Source organism: Psittacula echo, assembly GCF_963264785.1.
Source record: "Psittacula echo genome assembly, chromosome: 4".
Taxonomy (NCBI): Eukaryota; Metazoa; Chordata; class Aves; order Psittaciformes; family Psittacidae; genus Psittacula; species Psittacula echo.
Window position 1 is genome coordinate 33,271,421 of NC_137738.1, and position 14,133 is coordinate 33,285,553.

At 42.8% G+C, this 14,133-nt stretch overlaps 1 protein-coding gene across 1 annotated transcript in view; it reads right to left on the reverse strand.

Annotated features, from left to right (window-relative positions):
* The window catches only part of AFDN (afadin, adherens junction formation factor), a gene marked incomplete at both ends in the record, with an annotated part of 115,189 nt that extends 106,191 nt beyond the window's left edge, over window positions 1-8,998 (reverse strand). Inside the window, one exon of the mRNA XM_080616044.1 lies at window positions 8,888-8,998. Coding sequence (XP_080472170.1) covers window positions 8,888-8,998 — 111 coding nt within the window. The remainder of the gene's footprint in view (window positions 1-8,887) is intronic.
* Between the last annotated feature and the right edge of the window lie 5,135 nt (window positions 8,999-14,133).

The window sequence follows — 14,133 nt, forward strand, 5'->3', positions numbered from 1 at the left end:
GACAAAGAGAATGCTCTACTAAAGAGCTCATGGGGCGCTTGAAAAACGCAGGCACTGAAACTTGAGTTCATAGATACTGCTACGGAAAACACACTTTGCTTGCCAAACATATATTGTTGCCAGACAACTCATTCTTTCACTTTTTCCCCACTATAAAGGTGCTTTGACTACAGAGAAAACCAAAAATTCAGCCATGCTCTAGCACACAATTCACCAAGGGCAAGCCTTAAAACAATTCATCAGGAAACCATAATGTAGTACTAGGTAGTAAATTGTTGTGAGAGTTTTCATATACCTTAGTTCTAGTTACAACAGAGTAAAACATATCAAAGTAGCAATAAAAACAATGGACAGATAAATTAAAAGACCCACCCTGAAACCATTAATCTACACCACTTTTTGTTTCAGTGTGACACCACTCTATAGCAACTAGTGCTGTATCACACAAAATCTATTCTAGAGTATTTACCAAAGAGTTGACCTGGCATTAGGTATTCAAACAAGATACTCAATTTCCAATTACATCACAGCAGTTTTCTAATGTCCTTGAAAATAATCACTACAGTAAGCCTTAAGTACTTTTTTCAGGTCTACTGTATCTTATACTCTTGGAATATATGAGTAAAAATAAAAAAGCATTGATAATCATTCTTGTGAAAGCTTAAAACTTGCAAGGTTGATGACGTGTAATTCCTGCTCTTGACTGGACAAACTTACAGAAGAAGAGTATATACAATTTCATCAGTACAATCATAAATTCCATTAACAGACTCTTCTATTTATATAATTAAATTCAAAGACAGATTAGAAGTACATGTACTGGAATATTATTTACATTTCCTAGTGTTCCATTTGCACTTACAACTACCACTGCATATTGGTCTTCTAGATGACAATCCTAGCCCTACAACTACTCTCCAGGTTCTTTCAGGATTCAAACTTTAAAGACATTTACATGAGTAATTAGTAATCTACACCACAAATGGTTAAGACAGAGCAGAGTAATAAAGAGCCCTGTCCTGCGCAGCATGGAGAGAAATGTGGAAAGCAGTATCTAGTTCAGCTTCTTAATAAGGAGATGGGGAAAGGTGGTATCAGAGGAATGGCTCCCTCATAAAACTATCTGGGATAAAAGATGATCTGAAGAGAGGCTGAGCAAAGGGTCTAACTTTTAGGTGAGCACACAAGGAAAGAAAGCAGCTGTGGAAAACATAATGAAATCTAACATATGATAATACTAACCAGTTGATAACCGTAAGGCTACAGCTTTTAATAGAAGTAGATGACCATAGTCCTGAAGTATTACACAAAAATGGTTTTACCAAGTTATAGACGCCTAACAGAGAAAAGTAAAAGTCACCTAGAATAAGAAAAGTACCAGCAAAACAGAAGTACTAAACAATTAAAAAGCATCAATAAACATGGGACTTCATGTCAAAGCAGGTTTTTTTTAATCTTGCTAGAGAACCAAACTAGACAGCAATGAAAGGCAGACTTGCAGTTTGATGACTGAGGGCAACCAATCACATGGAAAACTTACCTTTCCGCTGCAAAAAGTGGTTATGACCTTGTACATTTGTTCATCATGAAGAAGTTCACAAGGCAAGATAAGGCCCAGGAAGACAGCTCAGAAGTTACTGCTAGACCTGAACTACTGCTACTAATGCAGAATTTTATCTCTGTTGTATCCTGATTTAATCTTAGAATATCAAAGTTCTAGAGAGGGACAGTTACAGAAAAGCAGTAAGTAATTTTTACCCTCATTTAAAGGGCAAGGGGAAGGAGAGAGGGGAGCATCTCTTCAGAGCGTTTAACTAGAATTATGAGCTAAGTCATATGTGCATCCAGAAGAACTCTCTCATACCTAGTTTGGTTTTAACTTGATAACATTCATTGAAAGAAAAAAAAAAAAAAAAAGAAAAGTTAGCTAAAGAGTATTTCTAAGCCCCTTAGTCATAAAGATAAACCAAGACAGAAAAAAAGTCAGGTTCCAATATTTGGCTACAGAAAACACTGAGCAACAACTTAAGAAAAGATATGAACATTTCCTTTACAGGCCACTGACCTCAATGAAAATGTTAAAATTAGTGCTGTTACTGTAAATTTTAGCTTAAATTTCCACATTCTTGACTGCTGAGAAAGTAATAAAAACAAAAGGCGCACCTCAATGCAAATCAGTTAAGTTTACATTCCCTTCCTTGAAAACAAGAAAAGAGTATGGAAGGAGGTTAGGAAATGAACAAGCAGAGAGAAAAAGAAAGCAAAGGAAACCCAACAAATTAGAAAAAGCAATGGTCCTTGAGGATTTTCACTTTCAATAATCTTGATTCCATACAGAAAGAGAAACGTATTGTGCTGTGTTAGTAGAAGGTGTCCCTGACCATGGCAGGGTGGCTGGAAATAGATGATCCCTTAAGGTCCCTTCCAGCCCAAACCATTCTACAATTCCATGGTATTTTTACAAAAATCTCAAAAAAGTTCCAGGGAAATGTGCATTCAACTTTACCATTTCAGATCTTGATGTACAAAACTAGACAATAGACAGCTATCTATATGGCAGTTCTTAACTCTGCTATGAGCTAGACATAATGCAACATGTTGCCCACTTGCCTTCATCTCAGCTACTTAACAAACATAATTATGTGAATACATTGCTTAACACTTACTGAAATCATTCATATGTTGGGATTTTATATCCAGTTTAAAAAAAGCCCATCCTCCTAAAATGTTTTTGCATTTAACTGCAGCTGTTTGGTTTTGGTTGGTTTGTTTTTTTTTCAGTAAAAATTACATTGTGAGAATAAAAGATCTCCAAAAACAACCACCACCTTAACAGAAAGGATTAACAGGCTTTGACCTTTTCACGAGCTAAAAGCAAAATCCCGTACCTATCTATTCACTGAAACGAGCATCACTGAATATGTATCATGTATTATTTTTCCTAGCTAAAAATCTCTAAAAATCAAGAATTACCCATGCAGTGCTTGACTCAAACACACTTCAGTAGAGGCTTCCATTAATTGTGAAGTTAATTTTGAAAGACAGAATAAATACTCCATTACTTATCTGGAATAACTCCTAAATTTGATTTCACTTAAGTTTATCGTAACATTCAGTTTACCACTTCACACCCTGCTTTCCATTTCCACCTTCATCAGAACCAAAACTGGTCAAAAGTTCTTTATGCAACACACATGGAATTGTGCATTGCCACAATCTACTTTCCTTCATTTGTAACAAAGTAACTTTTCAAACAACTATTAACAGAAAGATAAATTCAGAGTGGTTTCTTACTTCTACATCCTTACCACAAACACCAGTTCACTTCAACTTTAAACACCTTCCAGCTTAGTTCTTGTTTTTCTTGCCCCATTTAGATGACAAAAGCATTTACAGACAAAAGCAAGATTTTACAACTTGTAAAGTAGGATTTTCTTCCAAAAAAATCATAAAAGCATGGGGTTTTTTTGTTATTTTCTTTTAACCTTTCTGAAAGAGAATTATTTTTGTCAGGAAAAAAAATAAAAACCCACACTTGCGCAAACAAAGTAAACCCCTAACACAGCCAGAGTACTAGTGGGGTTTTTTCAACTGAAAAATAATGCTTGTCAATCGCATTTTAGGCAGGGAACAGATTCACACATCAGGAGGGAATTCTTAAAGCCAGTATGTCTGAATTGTATGGACCTAATTAGCCACTAACTCAAGAAATAACTTACATGAGGCATATTAAAAGCACAGTATAAAGCTTCTTCCTAGAAATATTTTCATGACATTATGGTATCTGTAGATTGTGGTCAAGATCTTAATTCATATTTCTTATTGCTCTCTAGATAGCAGTGGTTATAGTTCATTTGTAAAGAGACAGGCTATTCACTTTTACCCTGTTAAAAGAAAACTCATCTCCCAATAGCCCTTTTGATGCAAATAAGCAGACCTGAGTCCCTGACTTCTTTTCTCCAGCCATTTCAATGCAGAAGTAGAACTCAACAGACTCAGTAAGCTGCAACTAGAAATGGCTAACCTCAAACTAACACTTCAGTGTTTTTACCTCCTCTTGAACTGTGTCTGTTTAGTGGCAGCAGTTATTGAAAAATATTCTGCTCACTGAAACACACAGGCACCAGCTGTTAAGATTCTAAGACACCCTTCCCGGCTGCCTAAATATTAGCTTAAGCATTTGCTGCAAAAAGAATGTTATTTTCCATATCATAGCTTTGACAAACTCAGAAATATAGTATTTTCAGATACATTAATCAGCTTCTTGAGATCTATACAAGTTTGCAGGGTTGCACTATTTAAAACTACTGGAATCCAACACATTCAGAAGGCACAAGCATTTCCACCACTTAGATGATGTTTCCCTACGTCTGGACTTACACTTCCACTAGTAGTATCACCCATAATGCAATGTTGCTTCTCTAAGCTTTCTGATTAGATCTTTCTACTTTTGTTAATACATAGGTATATTAGATCAGTTTAGAACAGCTTTCTCCATCAGAAAACAAAACTGCAACAGATCAATGTTTCTGATAACCATCCCCAAGCCCTTGGGCAATTAGAAAAAAAACGACCTCTTCTGAAAAGTGTCAGTCCCAAAAAATTAGATGCAATTCACATTCCTAACCCACAAGCCACGTTCAGAAAAAACACAGTGCTTCTCTTCCTCTCATATAAAGTTATCAAAGCATACATGAAAGATGGAAACTTATTTTGTCATCAAGATCAACAATTAATTATAACCCCTTACTTACGCATCTTAAACCAACAAGTCTTAAATGCCTTCCAGAGGATTTGTATTTATTCTATCTCATAGCGATAAACACACTAGTCTAAAGTGCCTTTGCATTCCTTGCTCTCCCACAAAACATCCTTATGCAGTTGTTTCATATAATCAATTACTTAATTCCAGTATACACTTTAATTTAAAAAAGCATATAAATGCAAATAATTTCTTAATCTACAAGCTTCTGAAAAACTATGCACTTGTTAATCATTAATTCAAACTTACTCCTTTTTGAAAACTGAGTACTATAATCACCCAAGACTTAAGTCAAGAGTAGAACATCAATTTATCTCCTACTGCAAAAGATCTAAGTCTTTTTACTGCATTTCTATCCTTGGCCCCACAAAAAAAATAAAAGAAACAAGACAAATAAAGAAGGCATACCAAATACTAAGAGCATCCAGAAACAGCATCCAGAAACTTGGTAATACTTGGAATAAAGGCAAGGTGAAAGTGGAATGAAAAGGGAAACAGATTTAAAGAAAAGAGTTATCATACTGTTTCACTTTGAATCTGTTGATTTATCTACAAACAAAAACATGATTCACCACATATTTCCCCAAAACCTGCTGGATTTTTCTTAGACTTGAAAAAGTGAATAGCTGCCTCATCATTTACAGGAGACACAGGAAAGCTTAATCAAATTTAACTTAGGACCAGTCTTACAGACATATTTAGCAGGGGTCTGTGCCTAGCATCATAGAACCATAGCACTTTAAAAAGAGTTTGGGGTTTGCTGATTTCTAAGCTTCTCAAGCCACAGAGCTTCTCCCAGTTATTTTCTAAATAAAACACCAAAAATCTTTGGGACAAAAATTATGCAAATTACCAGATTTCTCAGAACAGCAGGGTTAGAATAGGTAAATATCTAATAAAGTTGAAATTTCCACTTTGCTCTCAAGCCTGAATCCACAAGTGACTTCAGCAAAAATGTAAGTGAAGATATGAAACCCTCCCTCTCAATAAGCCTTCAGTCTTCCTCACATGGGAGGCACAGAAGAATACTCAACTTTGAGCATGGAACAGAAAGTTCCCTTCATCCCTGTTTTGCTGGGGAAAAGTAACACTGAATGACTTAGTTGACTGTTCATATCACACAACAATCTAGGAAAAAGTAATGGAACTCAATATGCCCTACCTAAGGCTTTTGGTTTTCAGCATCTTACTGTCAATATACTTTAAGAAATAATTTGTGTTTAACTCTCAGAAGAGGCAAGTGGACACGCGAATCTCTAATTCCTTAGGACTGGTCTACATAATAAAATATTAACAGGAATTCCAAGTGATTAATTTCATGAAACTTATCTGGAAAAACAAACAAAAACCAAACACACACACATGCATTCAAAGCCAAGTTACATTTTATACTCTCAATGTTAAGTGGTGAGGACTCAATGGAATTAGAGCAATTGCATCTCACTAAAGAATTAGACTTTTTAAACTAACACTGAGGTGCATCAGTAGGTCTCATGCAAGCACCTTTCACTGTCTTGGTCTAAGCTATGCTGTCAAAACTCTGGTCAATTTACATTAGATTTAACTTCTTTTCTTTGCTGACTATATGTATCCCCCTGAAACCCTACTATTAAGGAAGTGGAAAATTCTCTCTATATATGTAGGAAACTTAAAAGACAAGTTACTAAATCTGAAGAAACGTCCGAAGAATCACTATAACGCATCAAGACTGGGTATCTGAACCACGATAAACACAACCAGAAGCTCCTGGGTGACAGCCTGCAGTACGGGCAGGTGCTAGCTGAAAAGCTAACCCTGCAGGCCAGCAACTATGTCTGTACAGTTTAAAATGACCAAGTTCAACCCAGCTCAGGCACACCCAACCAAAAGTCACATCCAGGTTACTGCATCTTCACAGGTACCATGCTCGGTGCAGCCCCTACAATAAGCAAGATGTGCCTTGTGGCCAAACTGAGCCTGGAAAAGTGGAGAAAACAACAGAGGATTGTCAGCTCTCAAGCAGTCTAGTAAAAGGGCTTTCATTTAAGCTGATAAATAGTTCACATGTGAATCACATCATCACCTGCATTAATAATATTGCTGGATTTGGGTCAGCTCAAGGTAACAGTGAAAAAAATACGTGAACATCTGTAATTACCTGAAAATATATTTATGAAACTGTTACCTACTGACCGTTCGCTGTAAATGTACCTGCAGTCTTACCAAACATTCTTAGAACTAGTAGTCTAAAATGCTCAACCATTCAAAGAGATATGCATACACTTTATTTTTACTATCCGTAGTTCAACTAAAATAAATGTCATCATTGACAGTAGTAAACGTGCTCCTAGACAGGTTCAGAGACTTAACTGCCAAAGTGTGGAGCTAATGCAAGTAAAATTATTATTTCTTTCTACAGTAACTATAATAAAGCCGGTAGCTTTTGTGCAAAGTCTAGTTAATTATGATCAACACGTAAAGGTGACCTAAAAAATGGTAAGATTTGTTAAACTACTTGCCAATAAAACATAGAAGCACAGTCTGCCATAAACACAAAGAAAACAGGTTAAAGTTAGAATATATCGGGAATGGACAAAAAATGAGCTACAGTCAGCAGTCGATCTGCAATTCCAGACAGACTGTACCTATTCTCAAATACAACCAGGAGCACTCCTTCACGCTAGCATCAGCCCACTTTTTTGAACAAGAGACTGTCAGCCAAGAGTGATATTGTTAAAACCTAAGCAACGCAAGCAAGAAGCTCTAATTATGATAAATATTGCAAGATGTACAAAATAATCACAGAAAGGCCTTGTCTTGGATTTCAAAAACGTGTGTAGTGAGCAGAACTGGATATACCCAAAGCAATTCTCTTCAAGTCATCACAGACTTAATAATCTTAGAATTGCTTTCAAGACTTCTTTCGTGGCTACACTAGCAGCCAGCACCCGAGTGCAGAAACAGCAGCAAGCTCAAAGACCAAGCCAACGTGAATTCTCAGAGGCTTCTGTTAATAAACAACCGGGACCAGGGCCAGGCCAAGAGCAAGTGTGAGTTTCCTCCTTTTCCCCAGGAACACGCACATGACCAGCCTCCACCCTCCGAGCAGGGTTTAAGCGGGCTGTCACACATACACACACACACTGGGCTGTAACCTGCTTCTCCAGCCCTCTCCCTTCACCCCCACCCCCCACCCCCCCCCGCCGCTTTCAAACCAGACGCACAGCACTAACCAGCCACAGGGAACACGACGAGGGGTAGCGGTAGGGTGTGGTTTGGCTATTAGGGCTTTTTTTGAAGAGTAAAACCCAGCCTCTCTCAGCCATCAGAAACACCCATTTCATTAGGAAGAAATTACCCGCTGTGTTTTTCCAGTACAACATGTGAACTCAGGACTACGAACCTGCTCCTGATATTTACTTTGCACCGAGCCAAAGCACTCCGTCCGCCCTTCAAGCCCCGGGAAAAGCTGCCCCGGGGACTGCACCAGCGACTCGGGCAGCCGCTGAAGTACAGCGGGTCGCCCTGGAAAAGACACCTTCTGCACAAAGCCGAGTGTTTCAAGAAACAAGCAGCAACGCAATAAAAACCCAGAACCAGCCTTTTCAGTTCTTCTCTTCCACCAGCCGCCTTTCGGTTCTGTGTAACTCACAGGCAAACAAAATAAAAACCCACGGAGATAACCTGTTTCGGGGCCGGGATTGGGAGTAGCTCCTGTATCACCGCCCTTGCTCGCCTTCTTTCACCACCTCTAGCTCTCAGAGGGTTTCCTGCCCCGGAGCCGTCTGTCCCGCAGGGTCGGGCCGGCATGTGCCTGCGGGAAGGAGGAGGGGACGGCGCCGGCCCTGCGCTCCCTTTCTTTCCCCGGCTGCTGCAACCTGCCTTCCCCCGAGCTGCTCCGGGCACGGCAAGGGGCCCGACACTCGCTCCCCGGCCCTCCCTGCCGAGGAGCGGAGCCTTCTCTCCGGCCAGAGCGAGCAGCGCGTTACCGGGGAGCGGGGGGAGGCCTATGCCCGAAACCCCCGGCCAGGCGGGGGGCCAGACTGGCCGCGGGCCACGGGGCGGAGGCGGGCGCGGCCTGGCCCGAGCGCGGTGCCTCACATCCCGGGCGGCCTGAGGGGGGATGAGCGCGGCGGGGTCGCTCACCTCGGTGGGGTCGCTGATCTCGAACAGGTCCAGCCGGTTCGCGTTCCAGTGGTTGATGATATCGGCGAGTTTGCGCCGCTCCTCCTCCCGGCTGCCGCCGCCGCCCGACATCCTCGCCGAGCCCGCCGCCGGGGAGCCGAGCCGAGGCCGGGCCCTCTCCGCCGAGCCCCGGCGAGGGGCGGAGACGGGGACGAAGCAGGGGGTCCCTCAGTCGCGGCTGGGGAGGGGAGGGGCCGGCTCTCCCAGCTGCCGCTGCCGGCACGGGCGCCGCGGAAACGCCCCGGGATCGCGCCGCCGATAGCGATCGGCTCTGAAGGACGGCGAGGAAGGAGAGAAAAAAGAAAGGGGGAGGAGCGGAGAAAAGGAGGAAGGATGCCCCGAGCCGGCGGCGGCGGTCGCTGTGTCTCCCGGCTCCGCAGCGTCTGTCGCCGCTCTGCCTGCCCTGAGCCGAGCGGAGTCGCCGCTGCCGCCTATTCTCCGCCCCGGTATCACCCTCCCCTCGCTCGCTCCCTCACACACCGTCCCATGCGCGCCCCCGCCCGGCCGCCGGACAGCCCGCCCTCCTCCTCCTCCTCCCGGGGCGCGCGCGCGCGCGCTCCCGCGGCCGACACCTCCCGGCGACGGCCGCGCGCCTCAGGAGGGCGCCCCCTCCGCTCCCCTGCCTCTCGCCTCTCACATCGGGACGGGAACGGGGCTGGGGGCCGCGGGCAAGGGGCTGCGGCGCGGCGGGGCAAGGTGTAAAGGACGCCTCCGCGCGGTGAGCGGCAGCGGGCAGGCGGAACAGAGCGCGGGCGCATTGCTGACAGCGGGCCCCGCGCCGGGCCCGCGGCCGGGTGCTCACACCAACAAAGGGCTTGGGCGGCCGCGGGAACAAAGACCCTGCGGGTGGAGGCCCTGCTGCCCACACCCCTCTCCCAGTGCCCTCTGTGCCCGCGGGTAGGGCACACGGCCTGGGTGGGGGCACCGCGGCAAGGCCGGAGCTGTGCTGCCCGCTCACAGTGCGGCCGCCGGCTCGTCCCCTGGCCTTGCTGTGCCTCGGCGGCACCCCGCGCTTTTCCCGGGTGCTGCTGCTGTGGTTAATGATGTTTAAGGAGTGTCTTTGGAGCGCTGCGTGAAAGGGATTGTCTAAAAAGGCTGTATTGCCAGAAATGCTACAGCTTGAGGTGAACTTGAGGTGAAGTTAAAGCATTAGATGCGTTTTGATGGCTTTTAGATGCGTAATTTATGTGTGGTTTCTAAAGAAACGTGTCAGTTGGCTGTAAGAGGCATTGCCCATTGTATAGACTCTCGAATCCAGGGAGGGGATTTGTTTTGCTTTTTAACCCTCTGAAGTAAGTAACGCGTCCTCGGTCGCATTTCTTTTGCATTGGGCATCCTCTGGAACTTCATCCTAGAACAGTCATATTTGAGCTGGGTTGCCCAAGTGTGTATTTTTGTGGTTTCGTCAGGTGGTTAAAAAGAGGGAAATACTGTTTCTTTTTAGTGTGCCTGGCAGAGTATTGCAGGTTCCTTTTTGCTGAGGGAGTCAGATGAGTGGGCTTTACTGGTGAAGTTTTGATTGGCTGGGTTATTTGAAGAAGGAGATTCCTCAGAGGCCTTGTCTACATTAAGAAATTAAATTATTGTTTTTATCCAGCAGTATAGCTCCTGTGTAAGTACCAGCAGTTCTGGTTTTACAGGTGAAGGTCAGTTATGCTTTTGCCCTACATCTGTAACTGTGCCATACCAGAGCTTTACAGTTCCAAGGACGGAAGAGATCCTATTTCTGAGGTCCTAAACCCTGTGAGGTGTTGAAAGCCCTTCTGAGAGCCCTCGGAGAACTTGAGGGAGGGAGGAAGGGGGAGTTTATTGTAATACCATCCTAAAACTGTATTGTATTCCTTTTAGAAGTAACCTGGATAGAAGAAGGAAAAAAGCAAACAAACTCTTCTTACATAAAAAGAAGAAAAAATAAGCTGGTTTTTTGGGGTTTTTTCCCCCACATCTAGAAAGAGTATGCTACCAGGTAACGTTGGATGTTCTGGCAGTGCCTGTAAAGACCAAGAAACCATGTAAAATCTGTGATATGGTAGCCCACAACTCAGGCGGATAGTTGCTTGCTGTGTCACAGGTGACATCTGTAGAGTACTGTGCTGATTTGGATGCTTGTCTGGATATTGGTGAAATGGGATTGTTCAAGACACAGGATGAGCAACAGTGGCTATATTACTTCAGGATTAGGAAGGGGACTTCAGGGTCTGCATAGATCACCATTTCACTATTACAAGCTACATATATAAAATTGCTTTTCCTGGGCAAAAAGAGGCAGTTGCTCTGGGAAAACTGGCTGCTGGAAGTAGTTGATTTAGCATTGCTGGCGTGCCTGGGTTTTCAAATGCTGAGGAGCACCAGGAATAAAATTATCACTGTGCTGGGCTGATGTGGTGTGTATAATCAGCTGTGAATGTATTTATTTCTATTTTAACCGTGGCTAGTCAGCATTTCTAAACTGTAGCTAGCCTCCAGCCTGGATACAAACAAATCCCTCAAACTGAGCAGAATTGGAGCAGGCTAACAATGCTTAGATGTCATTTCTCAGCAATCCCAAGTCACTGCAATGTATTTCTATATTGGCAGGAGCAATGGAAATGCTACTGATGGTCAGCAACAGCAACTGTGCTGATTAGCTCTGTGCTGGACTGGGCAGCACTGAATCAGTACTAAAAGAAACCAGGTCCATTTGTACCTGCAGAACAAGTTATTGCCATAAACAGTCAAATGGCAGCAGCTTTAGTACAGCATCAGGATTTAAGAAGAATCCTAATGTAGACAAGAATGTAGCTGTCTGAGTGAACCAGCAGGACAGTATGCGTATGGAGATTGTACTGCAGGAGATAAAGCATAAGCCCTGGTCTCCTTGGAAAAGCTAGTGTACAGGCAGCTAAAGCATGAAATTACAGTATACCAGCCAGTTTATAGCGGAAAATGTGTGCTGCTTCACTTTCAATCTTTCTTTTTTTCCACAGGGCTGTTGCAATGAGAAGTAAAACAGCTGCTGTAAAGCCTAGGAAGTGGTATGATTCCTGTGAACAGTTGTAAAAAAAATTCAGAGATATTTATGAATGGAAAGCTTTATACACATAAAATACATTATAAACAGGATTGTGTGTTTGAGCTATCATCAAGGCATCTTCCATTTAAGGTATTGCATAAAGTTACCTGAAACCATTAAATTAAATTTTCCTCTGTCTTCTTTCTGAGATTTTTATCATTTACATAATAAGAAGACAGAATCCTATTTGAGGAGTTTCAAGTTCAGCCTAGCATTCCTGATGCCCAGTGAAGCCAGTGGCAGAGTTAGATTTAACTCCATACACGTACTTGATAAGAAATAATAGAGTGAGAGAAACGAAAAAGCAGGGAACAAAAAGTGGTTTACTTGCAGTAAGAAATGTTTGGTGGTTTTTTTTTTTTTTTTTTTTTTTACTTTTTTCCTTCCTGAACAATGTTCTTTTCTTTTTTAAGGTGCTTAAGATAACTAAGCTACTGTACGCCATTATTGTGATTGTTTGTTCAGCACTCAAAGGGTAATGTACATTTTACAGAACAAATAAGATAAATGCCCTTCCACGTAGAGATTGCAAGCTAAATTTTTTCACATGTGAGAGCAACAACTGGAAGAGACATCCATAGAGAAGAAATAGATACACAAGGAGACCTTTGCAATCTTCTCCATTCCTTGAGACATCAAGAAGTGCGGTGCCCATGTGGTTACATGCCGCAAGGCGGTTGTGTCTCTGCAGCTTCTCTCATTAATCATATTGGTATACATCTGCCCCTGGGGGGTCTGGTGGTGTAAGCAGCAGCAACATCCCTTTATTTCTGCTCCTTGGCTAGCACAGTTCATGCAAGCAGTTCCCTTGTGTAGGGAAGGTTTGCGTGAAGGCAGGGTTGTGCTCTGCTGGTCTCTTGGCTGCTCTCCAGCTGCCCATATGGTTGCCAGAATGCAGCATTAATTTTCTGAGGCAGCATATATCTGATGTATAGTGCCATGCTGTATAAATCAGTGCACTACTGGAAGCTATAAATTCATAGATAAGACTGAAATTGTTCAAGTAACCCTCCTCATGGCTTCCCAAGTGTGCATGCATTTCTAGAGCAGAAGTGACGGAGCTGTAATTTTGTATAACGCAATGCAAAAGCTGATGTCAGAGCAGCATTAACATTGCAAACCTGGGTCATCAAACTGCAGTCCTTACATAGACGACACACCCACTGAGATAAATAAATCAGCTGGAGTAAGGACTGCAGCTCTGGACACTATAAACACAACATGAGTCAGGGAGGAGAAAAGAAGTTTTTTCATTGCACCATTATCTCGCCTGCGTGAACTGCATGCACTGTGTACATCAAAGTATCAATTTCATAGCCTAATTGGTAAACAAACAGTACATACATACAAACAGGGCAAGTTCATGCTGCGTGAAAGATCTTTATGTTTAGATCCCTCTTTCTAGCTGTATGAATGTAGGAGTTTAATAACCTTGACCTCTTTAAAATGCAAGTAAATGGAGGGGAGGGAGGGAAGTAGGGGGGGAAACAGGGCAGGTGTGGCAATTTACATAATTGGGTTTTGGAAATCTTAGGTTTTCAGTTCAATTATCTTTGCTCTATTTTTAGGGAGAGGGAAGCATAAAACTGTATAAATGGCAGCTATCTTAATAAATGTATCTTAATTTTGGTTTATATATGGTTAAATGATAAAAACTGTAAAGAAAATTTCCTTAAAGAAGATGTTTATTTTTTTCATTATGTATGGAAGATATTTCAGAGTAATTTACTGATAAAAGCTTCTTGGGTCAAGACCCCTTGGGGGTGAACAGTGTAAGGGGCTTTCTTTAGCCCTACATCCAACTGACCTAGCCTGGGCACCTCCATGGTTTTAAATTGTTTTAGCTCTAAAACAGGGTGGCCATATGCAGATTGCCTGCTGGAGTGGATCTTGACGTGTGCTGACTCCTAGTCTGTAGCAGTCTGTGAGCTATCAGGTCCATAGCCAGACCATGCTAACAATTTAATTGCATATGCTCAGGCACAAACGAGTGGATCTGGATGCTGAAATGGTCCAGTGGGTCACTTAGTGAAGAAAGAGCCTCGGAGCTCTTTTTCTGGAGCTGTCTTCAAGGCAGGGTGCTCTGCCTGGGCAGGGTGCTTGGGCATAGCTGTGTTTGCAGGTTCAGAGCACACACAGCCTTTGTCCTGTAGTG